This window comes from Pelecanus crispus, chromosome 5 (assembly GCF_030463565.1).
Source record: "Pelecanus crispus isolate bPelCri1 chromosome 5, bPelCri1.pri, whole genome shotgun sequence".
Lineage (NCBI taxonomy): Eukaryota > Metazoa > Chordata > Aves > Pelecaniformes > Pelecanidae > Pelecanus > Pelecanus crispus.
The window spans coordinates 29,711,840-29,737,449 of record NC_134647.1 but is presented as its reverse complement, the minus strand read 5'-3'; the positions used below and the strand labels follow the sequence as shown (position 1 = coordinate 29,737,449).

The 25,610-nt window shown below is 38.1% G+C and overlaps 1 protein-coding gene across 1 annotated transcript in view; it reads right to left on the bottom strand.

The window, feature by feature from the left end:
- The window catches only part of PARD3B (par-3 family cell polarity regulator beta), a 426,026-nt gene that overhangs the window by 278,154 nt on the left and 122,262 nt on the right, over positions 1–25,610 (bottom strand). Inside the window, exon 3 of the mRNA XM_075710482.1 lies at positions 10,238–10,409. Within this exon, the coding sequence (XP_075566597.1) occupies positions 10,238–10,409 (172 nt within the window). The remainder of the gene's footprint in view (positions 1–10,237; positions 10,410–25,610) is intronic.

The window sequence follows — 25,610 nt, the reverse complement described above, 5'->3', positions numbered from 1 at the left end:
GAGTTACAAAGAAAGCAAAACATAAATCAACAGCCAGTGTGTCTATGGGAAAATTGTGCAACATATTGGGAGGGAGGTGCATCTTTTGCCAGCTATCTTCAGGAGTAGTAAATACACAACTCTCCATTTTACTTGGCTGAGATTCTAGATATCTGTTGTGAGAAACAATCAAAATCTGAAGTGGCACTTCAAAGTAAAGAGACAAAAAAATTAACTATCAGCTAAGGCTCTCAAAAGGGTAAATTAAATAGAAAGCAATGAGAAAGAACTACATAGCAATGGGCAAAGTGACTGGTTATTTGTAACTTCTCTAATGATGACTTTCATAAAGGTGGGTTCATCTGTATACTGGAACATGTTCATATGGAAGCAAACAGTAAACAATCATTAGCAAACAAACATTGCAAAAAAATGTGTAACACTATACTAGTTTGGTTTCTTAAGAAAAAAAAAAAAAAAGGGTGATCTACTACCTCAAGACCTTTAGCTGAATTTTTTTTTTTTTTTTTTTTAACTTGAACTATTTCAAACTATCAATCAGCCAAGCTTAGCAGGCTCGTTTTCAACCTGAAATACACATTTTGCCATATTGCCTCGGAGCTAATACAGCACATAGTACTGTAGAGATTTATAAACACACAAACACACTCCTTTGTCTTACCCAGCACTTGAGTGTACTGACGGAGATCGCACTGGAGCCTTCCAGTATGATACTATACTATAGCCTTTCAAAACCTTCAGCTGCAAATCTTTAGCTTACTAAGTGGGTTGGTCTGTTTATTTTTAAGACATACTACCTTTGAAACTAGCTATGCATCACAACAATATACAAATATTCACAAAACCAGCAACATCACAAAATTAGTAAAACAGACAAAAAAAATCTTAGGAAAAACACTGACATTGAATAAAGCGTGTCAAAAAGCAGCACAGACTTTTGTAATCAAATTTATTCCATCAATTTCAGTCCCATTCATCACCATCCCCCAAAACCTTCCCTGAGGCAATAAAAGGCTGGAAATGAACATCTCACCTAGAGAGCTAATGCAGGAAAATGTGTAACTTGTGACAGAAAAAATGTATTTCTTCCTACCTAACATATTTTCATGGGGATACCCCCTTGCCCCCAAGTAAGGCAGATTAAACCAAGTGCAAAGGGAACAGAGACAAAGGGAGTAGTTGATGAGAAAATCGTTGGGGAAATCAGAGGCAGAGGGGCTATTAAAAAGAAAAGGGGTTCTTTGGTAACCAACTATGCACATGAATTTATTACCTACACTACTACTCAATTCTTGGCTACATGGAAAGGAGGGAAAGACTGGCTTGTTTTCTAAATGGGCAACCCAAAGACAGAGAAACACATGGAAATTTTTTTAATATATATCTTTACAGAAAGCATTACTGTTTTCTTTTGCTGCACTACAAAGATAAACTTTAGCGATGCTGGTGCAAAGCTCATTTCCATGAATCAAGGACAACTAAGTAATACCAAGCTTGAGTCATGAGGTCAAAATCTACCAAGCCTGCATTCTGACTGAAATTAAAAGTTATCTTCAAACCTTTAGCTTGCCTGAGAACAGAAACCATTTGTTTTAGGAACACAAGTAGACTTTAATTGATCACCACAATTCTTTAAAACCAGATTAAACTGAATGCTGCAGAGAAGAAAAATCTATCAAACACAGTGTCATCCTCACAACACCTATGACAAAGAGCCCAGAACAATGTTTGATATCACTACTATGAGAGTAGCCTTCCAGTGCAGAGAAAGAGAATAAAGTCATATTTGCTTAAGGAAATAAGTAGTATTGCCTCAAACCACAGAAGGCAGCATGTGCTTCTATAATGCATTTCTTTTGAAACTTACCAATTTCACAATGTTAATTTTTTCCTGAATCATACACAAGAGAATTATTATATGTTTGTCAGTACCTTGAGTGTACTACATGCATCGAAACGCTCAGCCAATAAACTGACATGGCAAGATTAAGATGAACAGGATAGCTTTTATGTAAGCAAAAGTGTCTTTCCTACTTACTCTGACACAGCATTTATGCCGTATACAAGCATTAGCAACATTTTGTATCTCAAAGGAGTAATTTCAGTTCATATTTGTTTTCATAACTTTTTTTAAAAAAACACTCATGTGGTTTCCTCTGTATTTAAAAATATGCTGTCTGTATATCCATAGTATCTCAGCACCAGCTTGAAAGAGGACGAACCAAATATAAGCTGTTTAAAATGCCCCCAAGCCTACTTACAATACTTCCACTTCAAAGCAGACAAGAAAGAGGAGGAATTCTTTCTGAGCTCTGAAGTCTGAGCACAGAAATGGACGACATCCGTACCCGGGAGGTAACAATTTAAGCCCTGTCAGGCCTATCAAGGGAGAAACTTCCAAAGACTCCTGGAAGAAACCTTGCCTCCAGTTCCCTTGGATTTCAAACTAAGACACCACCAATGGAAGCATTTTTGTTGACTGACTTAGCAACCCAAACACACAGGGTCATTCAAACTAAACAAGTATTTTGAACAGCCCCATGAAGAATGATTTAAGCTAGAGCAAGCCCAAAACCACAGCAATATATTAAGCTGATTAAGTGTATTCTCTATCTGAAGCCCCTGAAACACCTTCAAGGAAATTCCATAAGAGTGCAAGTAACCTTTTCCCAAATGTTGAAAAGACATGGCCACAACACCAACGACTACATAAAAATGGAAAATCAAAACTTTGTAGGCTAGTACTGTTATTATCCCGTATTAGACCTACTGAGGGTTGGAGCGTTGCCAGGTAGCAATCTGTTTTCAGGAAACCAATGTCCACTGTGAAGACACTACATAAACTGCCCAGAACTGAAAGAACTGATTGTTCAAAAGCACAAGTGCCTCACTACAACTTGAATTTCAACTATCATTGCCATTCGTAAGCTTATTTTAGGAGAGAGACTGTAATCAGCAATTCCAACCATCATTTGCACCCAAGTCTTCCACTTGCCTAGAACGCTCATCAGACGGGGTGTGTGCATGTGTATGTATATATAAAAGAAGAAAATCTTGTTCTCAGAGATTTGCTATAAAGCAAAGGCATGCAAATTTTGAAATACCAAAGTAAGACCTTTCAGTGAGAAAAGCAAGACACTTGCCCTACTTAGCAGTGAAAACTTCCAAAGGGAGGAGTTAAACTCCTTTAGTTTACAAGGGAATTTTATAACCTGCTATCAATAACAGTTTAAACAATTATTTTTTTTTATCTAACCTCAATTTTAACTAAACACTAATAAAGGTATAAATTCATTAAAAAGCTAAATATTATTGTAATAGCCAACATTCAAAGTAACCTAATTGTATCTGCTTGTACTCAGAAAACAGCTTCAGGAATCTTCAACCTAATTCCCAAAGAAAGTGACAAAGAGGAAAGAATAATTAAAACTACTACTACAACAACAAAATCATGGAGATACCTACACATACCTCACTTTTTTTCCTACCTTAGTATTCAGAACTGACAAGTATCACTGAATACTGTCTGTCTTCCTCCAGGCAAAATCATAACTACTTAACACCAAGAAGAAGCAGCAAGAAAAAAGCAACAACTAAGTTTGTGTGCACTCGACCATCATCTATCAAATAAAGCAAATGAAACACTGAACCAGTCATGAAGGCATTTCCAGCTCAAAGTGACATGTCTATAAAATGGATGCTCCATAAATAAATTAGTGCTCTCCTTCCTGCCCATACGGACTGAAAAGGAAAAAACAAACTGACATCACAAAAAAACCCAAAAGGCTAAACTTCTAATTCCCCCTTTCCTGTTCCACTACCTACCATGCAGGGAAAACCACTAGAAAAAGAACACTAAACTATTAGATGCAAAAGGAAACCAGAAGGGCCAGTAGCATGCTTACGGGTGCACAGAAAATTACAAGACCACTTATGAGGGCCAACAGAACTACAAACATTAAAAACTCAGACAGTTCAGCTAGTTTAATTGAAAAGCCTTATAAGAAGCTGAAAACTCTCCTACTAAAAACAAAGCACCTGTACTGGCATGTTACATACTTGAAAAGTTATAATGACACACTAGTGTTTCTTAAAAAAAAAAAAAAAAAAAAAAAATCTCATACTCTGCAGGAATAGCTAGTTTGCAGTTGAAGCTAATGATCACCCAAAGCATTCTGTATAGACTAGTGGTCTATGAAGAAGCACACTTTCACTGGACATTAGCTTAGCAATAGCCTGCAGGCCACTGCTTTAAATATCATGGATGCACCAGTTTCATGAGCATTAGATTACTGACAGGTAACCATTTATTTGGAAAAGACTTACTCAAAACTTCTAGCCTGAAGTTGGTAAACATCTAAAACAAAACATTTTGAAAGTATCTTATGAAGATCATATCAATTTACACATAGCCCATTAGTTGCTACCATGAAGTTGTGTTTTATCACTCTACATTGCTATTTCACTTTTAAAAATTCTAACAATGAACACATGTATTCAAAACCTCAAAGTATTAGCTACAGAACACCAGACAGGACTATTTGCACATACTGTTAGTATCCCTAATATACATAACCTCATCCATCATGGGCTCTCTAAAGATCTTAACACATTACACAAGAATGTCAACCGCTACCCCAGCAAAGCTATCTTTAAGATGAGAGAATGACTGTTTAATCATACATCAGCAACAAAACAGCAGTTTGGAACAGGGAATAAAGGCAATCAGTCAACAAGGTCTGCAAAGGTAAGTCCCTACTCTGTAAAGTCTTCTCAGCTACCATCTCTGCTCAAAAGAGAAATAAGATACACTCAAAAAATCAAACCAACCAACCAAAACACACATCAAAAACCAATGCCAACAGGAAACAGTGCTAGTTAACCCAGTAATTACTCTACTACCTACATACAAGGATCTCCAAATGCTTCATCATTCCACACTTGTTAGTGTACTAGTTATTGCATCAATGAATATACTCGCACACAATTTGCCAAAAATCCAATCTAATACATTTTGCTGCTATAAAGGTAAATGAACAACAACAGTGACTAGACAAAATGTATTCATCTAAATGGCATTTGATTAGAAAGCAAAACCTACCACCTGTGCAGAAGAAAGGAAGTAAGTGTTTCTTAAATGAATCTGATATACCAATTTTAAAGAAATGTTATGGCATTGCAACTTATCTATTCAAAATAATTTTTTACTGATTACATAAGCTCAGATCAAAGGAGGTGCAAGAACACTATAGACCAGAAAATGAAACATTGTTAAAGATGACATCTAAACCCAGAAAGCATCAAGGTCCTGTGGAAACAATGGGAAAGTAACAGGAAAACAACTAATTGTCAGTCACGGTCCGGCTCCAATGAAACAGCTAAGTTTAGTCTTCTAAGGGTACACAAGTTCAAGAGCAATACTTAACATACAAGAGCCTTTATGCCAGGCAGGAGCAGGGCTGAGGAGTCAGACAGCCAGAAGACCATCTCCAACACAGAATTTTAGAATAAATTCTTTCACTGGGGTGTATGTTACCTTACATTTACCATGGGCTAAAGTCATGCACCTAAAAAGTATTCAACATACTGTGATTTCACTGTTCATTGTGAGCTTTTGTATATCCACAGTTTTATACCTAAGAAACAAGGTAAAAAATGGCAATGAAGAATTTATGACAGCATTTGGGGTTAGATATGTTGAAGTTTACCTCCATTCAACTTTTCAACATAAATCAGCTATTTAGGCATTTAGTTGCCTGTATCATTCTTTGCAAATTGTTGTAATATCCACACCACGAGTGTACTCTGGGAAGTTCTGCTCACAAGAAACAGTCTCACAAGACAAGCTCTCTCTGCTGCCAGTTCAGCAACAGTGTCTCAACGTTCTCTACTTACCAACAGAAATACCGAAATCAGTAGGTCATTTCTTCACTGTTTCAAACAGCTGATTAGACACATTAAATGGCTGTGTGCTTCTCTAAATTTTGTAATAGGTATTAACAGCTGCTTTATTACCATTTGCATTGTAGCATGAAATGTATTCTTTACCCAATAACATTTTCTGTCAAATGGAGATTTTTTTAACAACAGATCTGTATGTATTTCATTGTCAACTGAAACATGTACATCAAGATTTTCCAGTATAAAAAGAAAAAGTTCTTTTTGATTTTGATAGGAGAAACTGAGTACCATTAATAAATCCTTGACAGCCTTGATATTCTTTTGCACTATAGTTGAATTATCGATGAAAAATACAAAGGGAACTGGAGGTGTAACTGAACCCAAGGCCCTTCTGCAGAATCTTTCGGCACTCTTCTGCTCACTAAACCAAAAAAAGGCAAGATACTGGGAAGACCTACACTGAATGGAAACAAAATAAGCAATGCCCCTCCCCCTCTTCAGGTTTCTACAGAGATGCAGCGTTACTTGTCCAACCCGTCCAAACAAGAATGAAGACAGCACTGGTACTTCTCAAAAAACTACAGTCATTGGGTGTGCAAAAGTACATGTGACATCATCATTAGGTTTTCATCATCCAAATGGATGATGGCAGGTCTCAATAGGTTAAGTATTACATCTCCTGAATACAGAAAAAGTAAACTGTGGAGAAACAACTACTTCATTGTGTTACCGTTTTGGTAATCATATTTAATAGGAAAACACCAGGATGCAAAACCCACTACCAAATTGAGACCTATGTACCCAACAGAACTGAATGACTATGCTTCCTTCAGTAATTTCAGCCCTGAATATCAGAAACTTCAGTAAAGCCTTTTCAGCTGTAAGAAATTATCAGGTATTGCTTACTTTGCAGTCCAAATTCAGACACTGTCAGCAACAACACCTGACAATCCAGCTCTGCGGGAGGAGTGGGGAGGCACTCAAGTATGTTTACATCTCACCTTATGTTATGGACACAGCAGATACTGTGTTCATAAACAGTCAAAGTCTTCCTGAATTTTTCTTAAATTAAACATAAGAGACCACAATTTCACCTGTTTGAGAACAACAAGTTAGCTTTAAAAGTAGAGATGTATTAATTCAGGGAAAAGAAAACAAATAGCTGTGTAATTTCCTGTAGTGTTTTAAGAAGATAAGTGCCAAATATTAAGAAAATAATTTGATAATAAGTAAAAATAACAAACTTACTTTTTTGCCCTAAAATCTTGCCAGTATGTGGAAGCAATGTAAGATAAGGTAATTTTAGCTTTCAAGTCAAATACAAGATTGCTTTTATTCTGGCTCACTTTCAAAGTTACAGATGACAAAGGGAAAAACAAGAGTAAGTAAGTACATAATGGAAAAACTATGATGTCAGAGTCAAGCTGACCACTATTGTAAAGAGTATCAACCACAAAAAAACCTGGAAGAAGTTACCATACAATAAAAAACCCCCAAATTCCCCCATCATCCCCATGTCTATCTAGCCAGTAAAGGCTTTAAGACTGGGCATAACACATGATTAACTTAAATGGATCAAATACACAATTTATAAAAAAGTTTGAAGGCAGCATCTCAAGTGCCTTTTCTAAAATCAGTGCCGATTCTCTCATGTTTGAGAACAACAGCTTTTAGTTTCACGTACTTATTAAGCATCAAGCTCTAAGTATTCTCTGAACAGATCACTAAATGGACATTGTTTCTACATAAAACCGTGGATCTGGTTTCATAGAATACAAAACATCCAGCAGAAATTAACAGGCAAAATTGTTCCACAATCTGACAATTTATATAACAATGGATTCCCTGCATTTCAACCCTAAAGACATTCTGCAAAAATACCCTAAAAGGTAAGCACATGACAGTTCTTGAAACACAACTCTACCATGGAAAGCAACACTTGCTTGCTACATATATATTTAATCACATCCTTGCTCCCAAAGAACGAACACCTTTTTAAACTTATTATTATTTATTTCTGCTAGCAAGTGTGAGTCAATTCAATAACTAGACAGGGAGCCAGACTACTGTGGTTCATGCATCAATGATATTGATGCAACCAAATTGCCCTTCTATTTCTTCATTTACTTTTCAATTTGCCTCTAGTGCAAATAGGGACATAATTTAAGGTCCGGGGACTTGTAAAGGAAACATAAAGGCAAAAATTAAGTCTAAAGAACTATAATCCGTGATTTAAAATCCAGAAGAGAAAACAATTAAATTTCAGAGTGCAGACTGAGTTTATAGGACTGACAGGTAGAAAATCTTTCATTTACCTTGTAAAATAAAACAATCTGAAAGAGAACCATTGAGACAAAACACATTATACTTATGTTCTGTATTTTAAGAAGCAACCACCCATTTAGACATCAAATACATTAGTGTTGCACTGAAAATGAAATAGAACCCTAATTGGCTGCTCTTCTCATGTTATATTTCACCTCCTTTATACTCTATAGTAGAAGGATTCCATAAATGTCATGAAAACTGAACTACCTGGTAGCTTACTGGTAAGCTCAAAAGCTCTAGCATTTAACTGCTTTACATAAAATTGTGCGAGATTGAAATACTCTTCTCTCCAACCCTCAACCTACATACAACAGTATGCGAGACAAACCACTTTCAATGATTTTTTTAATTTTTTTTTTTTTTTTTTTTTTTTTTTTTTTTTTTTTTTACACATAGGGCTCAGAAGTATATGGAGAATAATCTCTGCTTTCTGAAACATGCTAAAATGTGTTTACACAGTGTTACTTAAAAATAAGCAAAAAATGAAGTGGCAGACCATTCAACTATCGGACCTTTAGCCACAAACTTTTCCATACCTCACACTTACCAAAAACACAGCTCAAATCCATACAATTTATGGCAAGAGTAAATCTTTTCCAAAGATTTTTAGGTATGAGAAATTCCTGTGTCATTAAATATAGAAAGAGATTTTTCTATATTCTAGAATATAGAAAAACCAGAAGTGGCCCATTAACACAGAAATCTGAATCTAAAAGTTTTCATGCAGCTTGAATTTCAGTATTTTCTACATCAGGCACAAAAATGAGTACAGATTTCCATTAGAAGTTACACAGCTTCATCCAGTGAGCTTTATTGGAAATTTTACTTTAGTTCATTGTTTTTGTTAATCTGCCTTTTCCTTCAAAAATGCAATTAAAATAAACAGACAAGTGAACATTCAATTTCTGAAGTCGTAATCAGAGCACTCCATGAGAGTAGCACAACTAGAGGTAGTATTTCTATCCTTACCCCACCTGCTTACACTCAGAAATTTTATTGCACACCATTAGGAGACTACCAGCAGTACTCAGGAATACAGGGTGAATTGGATGATGAGCTCCGGTAGAATGGAGAGAAGCCTCTCCTGAGCATTATTCATTTGCTAAATGTTGTCAGTGTACGACTGCTTTACAGGCAAAGAGTAAGAGGATTCACCTTCAATCTGGTTTTGAAAGCTTCTATATCTACTATCTAGGTGACAGCTTAGCCTGCTCTCAATCCAAGACAGTATTTAAAACTGCTCTGTGTTCAACATACAAGACTCTAGCTCTTTATAACTGGAAACCAGTGTCTGAACTCTTGGCCTTCCAGGCATGCTGAAACAACACAGGGGACCAGAGTTGCAGTGCTTCACATAGTACCCTCTGATATAAGAGGGAATTAAGCAGAAGCCTCTCCTAATCACAGTTTGCTCACCTGAAAGTCAGATAGGCAAACAGACTGCTGTGCAACTTGTTCAAAGGCAAAGACCTGAACTATTTGCAACCAGCATCTTCTCCTTTCTACCTCCCACCCCCAAAACCGGGCACTAGCTCAGATAATCAGTAAAAGTATTTGCACATGGCAGTTTTACACCCATTGAAGCCAGGTTCCTAAACAAAAATGCTGAGGCTTTTTTTTTTTCCAGTGACTTTGTTATTTGAAAATACTTTGCATAGGTTTCATCTCTTCCGCTCTCAGAAGATTACAATGAAGGACTGTCAGTAACCTACCCACCCAAGGAAAGGAGGAAAAAAAAAAAAGACCCCAGTTGTATGAATGGGCAAAACATACAGCAGGATACAAGACTCAGGTGCGAATCTGCCATGCTCAGTTGCAGTCTTCAGCATCAATTGGTCAAAAGCCCAACTTTTGTCATTACAATTGTCTTCACTGAATCACAGTGTTAAAAAAATTCTTTAAATGCATAAAAACGGGCTACAGACATACGCAAAAAAGAAAAAAAGAAATAACAAAGTACTACATATTGGTCAACAAAAGAAAAAATAACCATGCAAGATATACATACCCAGTTTTAGGGCAGAAGGAGTCACTTCAATCTCACCACCAATCGGCTGAAAGGCAGCCAGCTGAGCCGCCACCTCCGTCTCAAAAGAGTCTGGGCTATTTCTTTCTGTCAAATTGCCATTCGTGCCATCAGTCTTACGATGAGTTTCTTGCTCATCATATACAGCAATCAGCTATCAAAAGAAAAATTAATACAGTTTGTATATTTAAAATATTCCCAAACTTCACTTTTTTTTTCTTTTAAAGCAAAGCTTAGCCTTTATTGGGACTACAAAAATAACAATCTTATTTCAGAACAGCTAACAACAAACCTACAGATTCATGAAAGCACATACATTTGTGTTTAAATACATTGACTTCAATATGCGTTAAGCATATGCTTCAGCACTGCCCTGTGCTGACATGCTTTTCTGAATTAGCATGCTACCATTAGTGAGGATTTCACAGAATCATAGAATCGTTTAGGTTGGAAAAGACCTTTAAGATCATCCAGTCCAAACATTAACCTACACTACCAAGTCCACATTAAGCCAATCAAGGGTAGACTAGACTAAACCATGTCCCAAAGTGCCACATCTACCCGTTTTTTGAACACTTCCAGGGATGGTGACTCCACCACCTCTCTGGGCAGCCTTTTCCAATGCTTGACCACCCTTTCCATGAAGAAATTTTTCCTAATATCCAACCTAAACCTCCCCTGGTGCAGCTTGAGCCCATTTCCTCTCGTCCTATCTCTAACTACTTGGGAGAAGAGACCAACACCCACCTCACTACAACCTCCTTTCAGGGAGTTATAGAGAGCGATAAGGTCTCCCCTCAGCCTCCTCTTCTCCACACTAAACAACCCCAGTTCCCTCAGCCGCTCCTCATAAGGCCTGTGCTCCAGACCCTTCACCAGCTTCGTTGCCCTTCTCTGAACACGCTCCAGCACCTCAATGTCTTTCTTGTACTGAGGGGCCCAAATCTGGACACAGTATTCCAGGTGTGGCCTCACCAGCGCCGAGTACGGGGGACAATCACCTCCCTGCTCCTGCTGGCCACACTATTCCTGATATAAGCCAGGATGCTGTTGGCCTTCTTGGCCACCTGGGCACACTGCTGGCACACAAAACGCCTTAAATAATTAAGTAGAAAACTTGTTCTCCTTTTCCATATGGACCCTGTTTCCTTTCCATGGCCACACAAATAGCTCTTACAACACACAATTTGTTTTTTATTTGTCCAAATGTTCCAAAACATTTAGGGCTGAACATGCTTAAAAACACAGAACAGCATTTAATTCTTGGGGGTGGAGGGTGTTGTTATTTTAAAAAATTTTTAGTGCTACTGATTAAGACACTGTGCAAAGGCAACACAACCATGGATGCTGTAGTGAGCAAGCAGGTGCATGTTTTATTTATAAGTACATAATAATTACATTCCAAGGACAAGATACATCTGGCACAGTGAGAGAGTGCAGAGTTTCCCTAATCACCCAACCTACGCCTCTATAAGGATGAAAGTTTCTTGGTCCAGCTGGGGGCTGGGTACACGTACACACGCAGAGGTCTGTACCACCATGTATCTACCATCTCCTCCCATTCTCCCCTGCCAGCTTACACCCGATACATAGTTTCCAAAAACCGTCCCCCAGTCACTGACCCTTCCACAACTTCACGCCCACAGGAAGGTCAAGACAAAGCAATGGCAGACTGTAAAGTCTGTTGGCCAAACTCACATTAATGGTGACATGAAAATGATAAAAAACCACAAGAAAAATCTTTTTTTTGCCCCAGCTAACCTGGCCTTTCACAAGGATCTTTTGGTCCCTACTAATAAAAGGTGATCAGAGAACGTGTACACAGCTTCACCAATAAGTGTCTCAGATACATGTGGCTGTGTGTAAATTGTGTTACAGTTCTAGGAAAAGAGTTAACTGTGTTACCAGCTCTGGGAAAGCAAACAAAAATATGATTAATTCCCAATGAATCTAAACAAATTAGAAGACTTGCTGTGCTGAACCAGCGGGACACTTGACATCCCAGAGCCCTCTCCAAGAGGAGAGGAGGCAACAGCAGCAGTTCAGGTACTATTCCTGCCCCACTACCTGACATGGCATGGTTCTCGTGCCATACAATGACAAATGCTTTGCCTAAGAAGCATTGTACAAGATTTCTTCATCCTAAGGTGTCCATTTATTTCACTTTTTCTGAACTCCTTACAATTATCCTAAAGTTTTTCTTAGCTAATCTTGAAAAAGACCACAACACACACAACTGGTTAGGCAATGTCAAGATACACACAAAAACAAGTTTAAAGGATTGATTTACTACTTTGTCTCTCTGTGTGTTATTTTAAGGTACACATACACACTCTCTATATAAAAATATTAGTACATCAAATCTCCTCTGACACTCCCAAGATGTGTCAAAAATTATATCCTATGATACACAGTATACTGAAACAAAGAGACAAACTTTAAAGAAAACCATTTGCCTAAGGGAAGAAATGAATGTATGAGAGGGAAAAGAAAAGAAAATTGGAAAGAAAAATCCTGAAGTGCTTCTAAGGAAGAAACTGACATTTTCAGGTCTTCCACTCATTTATAATTTGGTTGCTAGAAATCTGTCAGCTCATATTTACCAATGCATGTTTCAGAGACACACAAAACTCCTTAAATAATTAGGTAGAAAACTTGTTCTCCTTTTCCATATGGAGCCTGTTTCCTTTTCATGGCCACACAAATAGCTCTTACAACACACAATTTGTTTTTTATTTGTCCAAAGCATATAGGAAATATTAATTCCAGTAACAAAGACAACTCTCTTTGTACCTTATTCTCGCATTGCAAGGAAACTACCCAGGTGTTCACACTGCATTCACCACCAAGCCACCACTATGCCCCACAACTACAGACAGCCAAAAAGGCTGCCTCAGAGACAGACACCAACAGACCACAGCAATTTTCTCCAGTACCAAGAAAAAAAATCCACCCTATAATGTCTTTTGCTTGTTTCTAAAATGTCTATTCGTGTTCATGTTATTATGGAAGCCCATCATGATTGAAGAAGTTCCACAACTGTTGCCTACCCAAAGGTTTCCTTTCTCAATCTCACTTTTGCTGTAGAAACTTAATTTTTAAGAAAGAGACTGTTACTAATGAAGAGGAAATTTTAAATTGCCATTTGCAACTGAGCATTTGCAATGTAAATTTGTAAATGGAGCTCAGCTGTTATTTCATGGGAATAAACAAGTGAATTCCTCAGCTGGACCAAGCTGAGGTCCTGGTCCTGGGATAGACCTGGGATAAACCTCTGTCCTGGTTTTGGCTGGGATAGAGTTAATTTTCTTCCTAGCAGCAGGCATAGTGCTGTGTTTTGGATTTAGTATGAAAAGAATGTTGATAACACACTGATGTTTTAGTTGTTGCTAAGTACTGCTTATGCTAGTCAAGGACTTTTCAGCTTCCCATGCTCTGCCAGGCACACAAGAAACTGGGAGGGGGCACAGCCAGAATAGTTGATCCAAACTGACCAAAGGGCTATTCCATACCATATGATGTCGTGCTCAGTATATAAACAGGGGGGGTTGGCCAGGGAGCAGTGATCGCTGCTCAGCAGCTGTCTGGGTATCGGTCGGCGGGTGGTGAGCAATTGCATTGTGCATCACTTGCTTTGTATATTGTTACTATTATTATCATTATTATATTGTTATTATTATCATTACTATTTTACTTTATTTCATTTATTAAACTGTGCTTATCTCAACCCAGGAGTGTTTCTCACTCTTACTCCTCCGATTCTCTCCCCCATCCCATCAGGGTAGGGGGAGTGAGCGAGTGGCTGTGTGGTGCTTCGTTGCTGGCTGGGGCTAAACCATGACAACCTCCCAAGAACTAACAGGTTACAAGTCAAACAACTGCCTTGATAGCTGGTCAGAAATGAGTTTGGTTCAGGCAAAACAATATACAGAAATCACAGTGTCTGTAAGTGGATAAAAACCCCCAGGTCTTCACCTTCTTAATTATATGGAAGGACTGCAAATGGTTTGAAGATTGTATCAATTCCACTTTCATTCACCTGTTGAAAAGGTTCAGCAGATGGGGACACTCATGTCAGCTCCTCTCCTCCTAACTCTGGCAGCAGAGTCAGGAGAAGAGACACATCCACCACCACCCCCATTCCCAGTTCCCACCTTACCCACACCAGTGCTCCATTTCCACACTCCAAGCTGGAGAGGGCAGGGCACAGGTGCAAGCCAGCAGCAGGCAGGTGTTTGCCTGTGATACAGCCTGGCAAATGGCCAGAAGAAGATGTCTCAGAGCTAAACCACATAGTGGAGGTTTCTTACGGCTGTCATTCCTCAAGTGACTTCAGTGAAAAGCCTGCAGTTCCCTAGTCTACACCTAGGCACTATTTTGACAGATTAAAAACCAAGGAAAATACATACCTTTACAGTATGGAACACACCATTAATTATGTAACATGATTTAGAGTTAAGCTCCCATTTTTTAGAGGGTGTGGAAAGGAGATACTTCCAGTACTGCACGTGAAGGTAGCAAAGATGCAATGCCTTTCCTCACCAATTACATAAACAGCCAGTTGTCTTCTAAAATGTTTATTCAGGAGAGAATTCCTCAGGGCTGCAGTTGCAGGAGCACCTTATCAGTAGCAATTCTAACATTATAAATACACTGCTAATCAATCAATGCATTATAAATATCAGCTTCAGCCTTTCAAAGGGAATGAATACAATTAAGGTTATGTAAATTAACTATTCAAAAGTAATTGTAGTAATTGACTTCTCATTTCCAGTATGGAAAATTCTTTAATTGGAACAGACTGCAAATCTCTTTCGATGGAAAAGAACTTCAGAACACATTAAGAAATCCCCCACAAACATATCATGAAAACAACAACATTGTTTGCAACACTAGTTTTTTCTTTACCAGTTCAATATTTATAAACATTGAGAGTTCAGTAGGTCAGCTGATTTTTTTTTTTTTTAAACATTCTAGACATTTGTAAACTGTAGAAGTTATGCTAGCACTCTGTTGTGGTTTTCCACACTTGCTGTACTTAAGCATCTCCATTTTTTTAAAGGTTATTTAAAGAACATGAATATTTATTTTACAAGACATCCACGTATTTCTATATAGGTAAAATGGTTCTAACCATTATCATTGTGATCTCTATGAACAACCTACCAGTTACCTAGACAATCAATAAATTATGAAAACTTAGCACTTATCTGTCATTTTTTATTACTAACCTCCTCCCTACTTATATTGATGTAGTCACAACATAAGGCAGCAATAATGAACAGTGCTATTTTATTAGCATTTTTGTTGATCATAGGTGGAAAATTCATTACAAGGCAATGTAGACAAATTTTAACTTTGTATGGTGTCCTATGGTACAGCTCTTTCAGTATTTTACTGATAATTCAGTTGCAAAGCTTGCAGAAAATTAAAATAATATTATGTAAAAATTAAGTGACTACATCACCAAACACACAGAGCAGCACACACACATTCAATTAAGATCAACCCTCATATACAAAAAGGTGGGTAAACACCAATAGTGGACAACGACATTACTAAGTAAATGGGAGTGAGTACAAAGCAGCAGCATGTTTTACCCCAGCGAACCACTGGCCACTAAGATACAGAAAACTGATGCAATGTGGCATTTAAAAATCCCCACAAGACAGTGTTCCCATAGCCCTATTCCCATGTGAAATGTAACATTTTCCAGAGGGTCTCGGTCCTTCTGAAACTAGTTGCACTCTACTCTGTAAGCCCAAGCTGCAGCTGCAGAACCGTGTTCGGGCGCAGGGCTCATACGTGTACACTGCAGCCATGCTTCACTGTGTACTGGGATATACACCATACACACAAGAAACAGTAAAAAGAAGTCCTTCCAAATTAACATTGCAACAGTTTTGTTTTAGTGCTTGCTAATTAAGCTCAATTACATATAAACAACTTTGTGGAGTTTCAGAATTTCAAAGAAAAACATTCCCACCTTTGAACAAGTAACAGGACTTTACAGATCTTGCTGTAAGGCAACTTGTCTGTTAAACCAGAAACATATGACTCTCCATTGCCCTATCCACCATTTTAAATAAAAGGCTGCTTAATTATTTCTCTCTTCCAACTACACTTTTGACAACTAGATTACTGTTAATAAGGTTAAAAACTGTATATTTTACTAGCTTTTCTGTACTGAATTAGAAAATAAACACCACTATTTCCTTTCTGACCCCAAACACAAGGCATGTACACAAGGTATTAAGGAAGAAATGGCAAAATAAAAGCTTGCTTGCAATTAAATTAATCAGCTTTCAATTACTGTCAGGACAAAATCACTAAGAGAAGTTCTCAGTCACAGGCTAGCATCAGTATGTGATTTAAAAGATGCAATTTTCAACAGCTGGAATGATATATTCAAAAGTACAAAAAGGAATTAAATGCTCAACTTGTATTAAATTTTTCATTCAAGTTGGAAGGAAATTTTTCCCTCTTAATTTTTTCACATTCAAAACTTTATTTACATTCTTCTCTCACTATGGACAACAAAAAGTAGTAAAATTGTCCATTTCTTCAAGACACGTTTGTTTCCTGTTCACATGCTCCCTGTCCATGACTTCAAATGCTCATTCAAGAGAAAGCCTGTGGTTTTTTTAACCATATCTATACTTCTGACAGCCAGTGTTCCTGTGGGAGTGATGATTGGTTACTTACAAAATGATGCAGCAAAACAAATCTCCCTTTTTTGGGTCAATTAAGAAAGATGTTTCACACAAAGCACTCATATCTCAACAACGAGCTGTCAGGAGGGGTGAATGAATAGCTCGGTGACTATTTCATCGAATTTTGTAACATAAGGACAATCTTGTATTTATCCCTACACATATATAACAAAGAGGTAGAAAGATACACAGTGTTTCTATATGTAGCACATTGATACCAGAATACAGCGAAGTTCAAAATAAAATTTAAAAAAATTTTTAAAAGATCAGAACAACTTCGATTCTCCCCAGGTGCTTGCACCTGCAAACAAGCAGATAGAGATGGAGAAAGGTTGCAGTTGACAGCAGGCTACATATGACCAATGCAAAAAAGGAAAAGGGATCCTTTCCTCTTCCCCTCCCGGCCCTTTCTTTCGGCAAGGTTACGTGTTTGGCCAGGTCAGTTCTTTACTCCAGCCATCTAAGACACTTGAGCACCAGCACCAACGCAACATAAAATCAAAGTTAGCTCTTTATCCAGCAGTTTGCACCAGGTCATCTTAAGTTCAAAATCTGACATCTACTTTGAGGCTGCTACGGCCAGACTTTCCTCTTTCCTCAACCAATACTTTCTATTGCTCCTTCACACAAGTGCTACAACTTGCTAGATCCATGGTGAGTCAGTTCAGGGAACTAAACCAGGAAGAAAAGCAATTCTCCATCCTCCAGCTGCTTCAGTTCTGTGAACCACACAAAGCACATTTCTGTCAACACATCACTGAATTAACATCTCCTTAGACTTCCATTGCCTGTCATCTTGCAATAGTGACATATATCTGTCTCCTTTAACAAAGACGGACCAATGTTTGTGCCCCCACTCCCATGACAGCACACTACAGGGCTGGGCACATAAGTGTCATGAAGTGTGAACACAACAGCAGAAATGATGTTTCTGCAGTTCTCTCAAGGAGTTCATCTTCCTAACAGAAACTCTTCTACAGGCACGGGTTATACTTTTAACTTACACCCACAAGGGGACAAGAACACTTTAGATTGAGGCAAGCAGACGGAGAGTAAAGTGTACCATATGTTGAACGAAAAAAACTTCATAAAACCACTGTGGAAGTTGTCTCAGAACTCCACAAACTCATTAATGTAAAATCAGATTTTATATATGACTTATGAAAGACTCCTGTTCAAATGGTTAAAAGATGAAAGACTGGTAACAGTGCAACATAGACAGAACTAAGGTAATTAGGACACCTCAAAAATGGATGAAAGTGTCATTTAATTTTTCAATTTAAAACTTTCCTGGAGCTCTACAGCCTTTCTTCAATGTTCTTTCAAGGTATTCTTCTGGTATATACTGATAAGTATTTGAAATGGTATTCTTGCATAATAGTGTGCCTTGGAATTCCTTTAACTTAAAATAAAGGCTGTCAAGGAAAAACACCAATATACACACCATATGGCAGCCTTCCTTCACACCTACATATGAAACCAAATTACAGATACATTACATGAAAACAATGGTGATTAGCTCATCTTGCGTACCTACATGCCAAAACTACATACACCAAAGCATCTTCCCAAAGACCACCTGACACTTTTCCTACCGTTATTACTCAGATTTCTTTTGGTACTGTCTAAAAGTAGCCAAGAATAGAAGCCTACTGCACACAGTACAAACACTGGGAGCCTCTGCTCTCAGAACTTTTCAAGGATACAAGGAAAACACGGAACAGGAAGAGAAGCAGCATGCCTAAAAAAGAGACCAGTCCCAGCCCAAGTCCCAGCTCTTTCTGGGGGAAGGGAAAGGAGGGTGCAGGGAGGGATCCTTACCCAAGTGACAGTGCAGTTGTTTTAGCACAGCCCAAAGGACAGAGCAGTGGACAAAATGAGGAACCAAGGGTGGAATATGACACCAAAACCAGTAGAGCCCTGCAGGATTTATTTTGGTTTAAATGCACAGGGCCACTGGAGGTCCTCAATACTGCCAAATGCTTCAAATGTTTGTATTTCACCATAAATGGGCACCATGGCAAGAGGTGATACTTCAAATAATAAATTTCTTCATAAACAAAGCTGAGATTTTCAAATTATCACTAAGCTGTAAAAGTTTGTTCAAACAGTGAGATACCAGTCATTTCCAATCTTCACATTTTAACCAGCAGATCTACTTCCCAAGAAATCTGGAGTTCCTCTTTTTGCCCATCACTCACTACATCTAAAAGAGAATCCATTAATTAGAGACAGCCATGCATAAAGAAAGGACTGCATGTTAACCCTCTGGAGCTCCTTCCCTAGCCCTCATGCTATGCATGTGCTGTGGCACTGCTAGTTACCCATCGGGGTTTTTGTCTGCTGAAGAGCTATGAATTTACTAGATCTGTGGTTACTGACATCACAGCCATGGAAAGCAGTTTGAACTCTCCATTACTTCTGGGAGATCAAATCTTCTGGACCACTTTGTTACTACAAGTCTTACATTTAGTTCTCAGTCTTGTCACTGAATTTGAGTAACTAGCTAAATTTATGAACCTGAGCTCTCTAAGATCTCTAAGAGTTTTTTAACAGCCTGCTGTATTTTCTCTTGTGGCTTTTGTTGTTTGGTTTGGGTTTGTTTTGATGTTTGTTTGGTTGGGTTTTTTAAATTGCTATTTTGGGACGGTCCTCAACTATTCTACAAAGGTAAAAAAAACCCACCTGTATTAAAAATCATGCCCGAGAAAACCCTTTCATGCATGCTTTTCAGAACGTCTAGCTGTTGTTTATGTGTGTGTGATCAAATCAAAAGATATCCTTATCTTCCTGTTATTTCCCTGTAGCTGAACTGGCAGGTTTTGGGGTTGTTTTTTTTCTTCTTTTCTTTTTTTTTTTTGAAAGGTCACGGGAAAAAAAAAATCTGCTTGATTGATGAGACCTTATATACTCCTTCTTCCTGTCCAACCTATTCCTTCATGGGCACACGTGACTGTACTTCAAACAATGCAGCTGATTGGGTACTTAACATTGATATTTGTGGCAAAGTTTGATGAGCCCTTCAAGCATGACCGAGATGTAATTTTTTAAGCCACTTAGTAACTACTTGAGAGCTGTTATAGAGATCCATAGTAACAATACAGACATTCCTTGAGGGTTGACTCTGGGTAGCTTCCCTGGCAGATGTAAATGCTAGTGCTAAAATGTCAAGGATTTATAATTATGATGGCAGATGCATAAAACACATAAAACAAGCCTTATTAGGGTTGATTGAAGTAAATATACCAAAGGACATTCCTCCTTTCTTCTGTAAAAGATTCATGTTCAATGCCATTTGTAGCCTGTCACACTCGTTATGTTTTCATGTGAAATAGCTTCTGAGTTTTGCTAGATAACAAATGCCCTTTGTTTTTATTCTTCCTCTACCCAAGTGAAAAAACAAATGAAAGGAGGACTGTAAAATGCAAGACTGATTATTTCCTCTCTGTTTGCCTTGAAACTGAGTACTTTCACCTGTATAGACTTTACAGAAGACGAGCTAATTTTGGAGAGTCCATTTAATGGCACCATAAAAATATACACTAGTATCAAAGACTACATTACTTAATAGAACCGTGCTTGTCAAATGCACTTATTGTAAACAGTCATTGAAAGCAAAAAATTTACTGTGCCATGGTATCTGAAAGACAACAGTTTATCCTTAGAAATGAAAGTAACATCTTAGTAACTATATTGTGGGTAAGCATCAATAAATGTTCACTTTCATAATATGAATTATAGTAATTCCACAGATTAATTATCTTACCTTAAAATACTACTTTCATGCTAAATTAACAGCTTAGTCCAATTCCATTGGCAAGCCTCCTATGGAACACACAATAAAACAAGCCAATAACAATACAAAAACCACTTCTTGATAGAACGAGCATCTTTGTTGAACAGAGAACACACAGTAACACTGAATACTCCAAGCCACGCATGGAGAAATGAGGCAGAGGGGTGGAAAGCCAGACAAGGGAGCTCAAACTGCTCCCAACTCCTACTGCAGCACAAGGCATTCCTGCAGTCCACTCCTACTTTAGCAGGCACCTTGCCTGTCAGAAGTATTCAAACTCCAGAAAACTGCATCAACCTCTTCTTCCCACCTTTGCACCCCTTTCTGGATGCTTTTGAAGTCCTGGAAAAGCTGATGGGTCGTAAAAATCCAGCCTGTTGGGCAGTCCTGATTTAAGGCACAAAGATACGTTTAAGTGGACTGCTGCTAAGCATTCAGTTAGAGAGAAAAGCGCAAGAAGAAACTGAGCAGCTCTTAGACTTCCAAGCTTCTTTTTTACTGGGGCTTTTTAACAGGGTTTCTAAGGAACCCAAAGTGGGAACAAAGAAGTATCAATCCAGCCAGGACAGAATCACGTGCGAGGTGGTACTAGGCATGTGGATTCACACTTGTCAACACGCACAGCATCCTCAGTCCTCCTTTCCAGCAGTTCCCTTCCCACTCCACTCATACCTTGTGCGCACTTTTCAGCCCATCCACACGCATGTTTGTGGACTCTCCCCCAAGTCCCCATTAACTGTCTTTGATCACTATGATGCCATTTAAGGTGGATGACACATTGCACAGCTTTGTATAAAAGAGGCAGAATCTGATGGGGAAGCAAGAGAGAGGCTGCTCCCTGCTAGCTTTTCCCTTTCCAGTGACATCTGATCTGGATATAGGAGTTCACAGGGCTGAAAGGGAGCTGGGAAAAATGAATTGAGGGAGCCAAACACCCATTTCTCCTAACTGCTCTGCTTGTAACCCTCCTTAGCTACAAATGCTTGAAGAAAACATTGGCCTCCAGTACACTGCCAGATGTGTTTGCAGTACCAAAAATTTTTTCTTGTTCTCTCTTTTCTAGTGTCTCAACCGCATAAAACGAAACAAAACTTATGGAAGCAGAGTCCTCCAAGGTAGCTTGTTAACCTTCAGATTATATAGATATGTGAAAATCCTCAGAAATTTAAACCAAAGCAAACTGTGGTGAAGAGACATTATACTATTTCAGTAAGATCAGAGGGTATTAATTGAAATTCTTAGGAATTTGCATGGCTCTTCATACTCTAGGCAATTATTTATGATGTTAAAAAGCACTCTGTATTTGTAACTAAGCACTTCAACTTTCGTCTCTTTTTCAGATTCCAGTTTAATGAGTAGCACCTACAGAACAGTTTAGGTTGGAAGGGACCTCTGGAAGTCACTGGTCCAGTCCTTCACTCAAAGTAGGGCCATGCTGGCACTTAGCTCAAACTTAAGAGTTGGCTCAGGTTGCTCAGAGCCCAACCCAGTCTTGTGCAGCTCCAAGGACAAAGATTTCACAAGTCTCTGGACACCTGTTCCAGTGCTTGACCACCCTCATGGTGAAAAAAAAAAAAAGTTTCTTGTATCTTATTGGAGTCTTCCTCATGACCACTTAATGTTCATATACCTCTTGTCTTCTCACTGTGGACTTTCAAGAAGGTAGGGTGTAGTCTTCTCTACAGCCTCCCATTAAGTAGTTGTAGACAGCAATAAAATCCCTCCTTATCCTATGAAGTTCACTCACTCTTTCCCCTCAAGTCACATGTTCAACCCCTGATCACGTTGGTGACCTTGTGCTGAGCTTGCTCCAAGTATGTCAATGTCTTTCTTGCTCAAAGGAGACCAAAACTGGACACAATAGTCTAGCTGTGGCCTCACAAGTGCCAAACAGAGGGGCAGAATACCTTCCCTTGACTTGATGGCTACAGTCCTGCTAACCACCTGAATGTGCATTTAGCCTCCTTAGCCATAAAGCTAAGAAAAACCCAGATTAACTTCTACCAAGTCACTCTTTCTTTTCCTCTCTCATTTGACAGCACACATCATGTGCAAAAATAAGTTTTTGCTTTGGCCACAATTACTCAAAGACGGCATACAAATTAGCTGTTTATTTGTTTTTAAATGGCTCTGATCTTTTTAGAGGACATTATGGGATGGGGGAATGGAACTTCAGAAGTAAAAAAAAAAAGCAGCATGAAAAATACTTGAATTGTAAAATCCATCAGAAAGTGTAAAACCATCTGTACAGCATAACACACGCAACAACTTTCATTAGTACAGACAGGCTTGATAAATCTTGGGATGTTGCCACACGTCATACAATTCTCACACTGTGTTTTCTGCCTGTGCAGAAAAACATTTCAGTATTTACAACTGCCAGGAGTCCTATTCTTACTGATGCTTAGTTTAGTGAGACTGCATTATTTGCCCTGTCTCTGACAGTTTATATGTCAGGCTCCAGAAAGGCAAAAGTAAGCTTACAAAACTGGTTGTCACCTTGAAGAGGAAAGGTCTGTCCCTAATGATAAACTAATGCTCTCAGTCTCTACTAGTTTGTTATTAATTCTGGCAATAAACAGCATTCTTAGGGGGTTTCTAGTGCATTATAATAATGCATACCTACCCCCTTGAAAACAAGGAAAATAAACACCTTTTGCCTTTCACGCAGTGACCTCATTTTCAGAAGAGTCATGAGTCTATATGCTTCAGCAGCAGAAGTCAGCTGACCTTGACCTCGAGCAACCATGTCCCTAAAGAAAGTTCCTAAATGTCATTATCCTTTTATGCATAAAATTTGAGACAGAGAAGAACAGAAGAGGGGAGAGGAGTGAAGTTTAACAAAAGTGCAACAGGAACATCACCGAAATCCTCCGAACGTATTTAGTAATTGGCTAGTTCACAGGGCTTGTTTTATCATAGTGATTAAGGCTACAAAGTCAATCACTGTCACTCACAGAATTGTGGGGTTTTTTTTAAAGGCAAACCATTTTAAGAGACTACAACAGCTAAAGAAGAAACCTACAAAGTTATGCTCTCTCAGAAGATCAGTAACACACAAAATTGTGAAACATTCAGAAACTTTAAAAGTGTGGTGGTTCCAAACACTGCAGTTCCAGAAATATACGTTCCCAAATGAACTACCAGAACAGAAGGACTAGAAAAAATATTTTGACTTGACATCTTAATGCACCATTACTGTGAAAACAATGAAACTAAAAGTAAAATTTCCAGAGATAGTCACAGCTCTGGCAATAACAAAAAACCCTTCAGTGACAATTACTCATTTCAGCAATCAGTTCATAACAGACATCCTACTGCTGCCTTGCTCATTATACTCCTTAAAAGAATGATCTACATGTTATAAATTTCAGTCATTTTTTACCCTAGCATTAGCTGCCCACAGCATAATTTCATAGTTAAGTTTCTTAATTTCTTAGTAAACAAATTAAATGCCAACATCATGTTCAAGATCCACAGCAAAATACTATTTTCAGGTTTTCCAACAGAGAGTTAGAATTCAGAATACAAGTGAGAAAATGGTATTTGCAAAGTTAGTAGCAGCTCTGTATGTATACATGTATGTTACACATCTCTTGGACATGAATGTGTTTGCAAGCCAACAAGATCTCACATACATACCCTCCTACTACCCACCCATTGGTACTTGTTATTCAAATATGAACACATCCTGGGAACAGAATATACAAGAAAACATAACAGCCATTGAAAAAAACCTCAACACTAGGAATGTTCTTGTCCGTCCACAACAGTATAGGATCCAAAAAATAAAACCATTTTCCGTAAGTGATACTATAATTGCTCGTTAGATGGATTTTTGACACAATCCTCAATTCCAAGGCTGAATTTCAATGCCCTATTAAGTATAGTGTTGAACATTTACTTGATGCAGAGTTTTGTAACATTTAGCTATAAAAATGTGGATTGCCAGTCTGACCTCTGAACAATGATTAAAATTAGCTTAACATTTCTTAAGTAGACTATCTTCTGTAAGAAAAGCGTTGAAAGAAAAGGAAACTTTTCTGTTGTATTGAATATACCACAAAACACTGAGTGTGGTTTCTTACCTACACTAATTAAAGTAAAACTTTTTATTAGATAATAAAAAACACTGAAGAATATATTCAACCAAGAAGTTGAATTCAATTAACAGATTCCCATTACTCTGAAATATTGTTTTAATGTGATCTGAAGCTTTCTTTAAAAAAAAAAAAATCTTCATGCTTAGGGCATAGTTTAATTTTGATTACAGTAGTCTGAATATTCTGCAAAATAGTGATATGTCTTGGGAATAAATGACTTCAGACCATTCAGATCATTATGCAGAAATTTCAAATGTGATTTTTCAGAGAGAAGCTTGTTCATCCATTTTCCACTCCTCATTACAAATGATGAAGGGACCTATTCATAAAGGAAAGCATTTTTTATAAAAAAACCTCAAAGTGAATGATATACCAGGCTCCACTTTCGAAGGTAAGCTAAACTAGTCAATAAACAATGCAATGGGAGAGGAGTAAAATACTTTCAGCTAGTAGAAAATTCTCCCAAACTGTTTCAGTTGTCATGAATCTTTAAATATCCTGAATATCATAAAGAGTCATCAAAACCGAAGCCACACAACTAGCCAAGCATTTTAGCCTCCTCCAGAAAAATGGACACAGCTATTCCCTGACCTATCTATGCTGAGGTTTCACCAGGCCGTGTAAAAGGGAGTTTGTGTTTTCCCAGCTTTACTACAAGTACTCGAATGGATTCACAGTAGAATCACATTTGCCTTCCTCACTGCCACATCACCTTGTTACCTGACATTATTCTAATGGTCTGA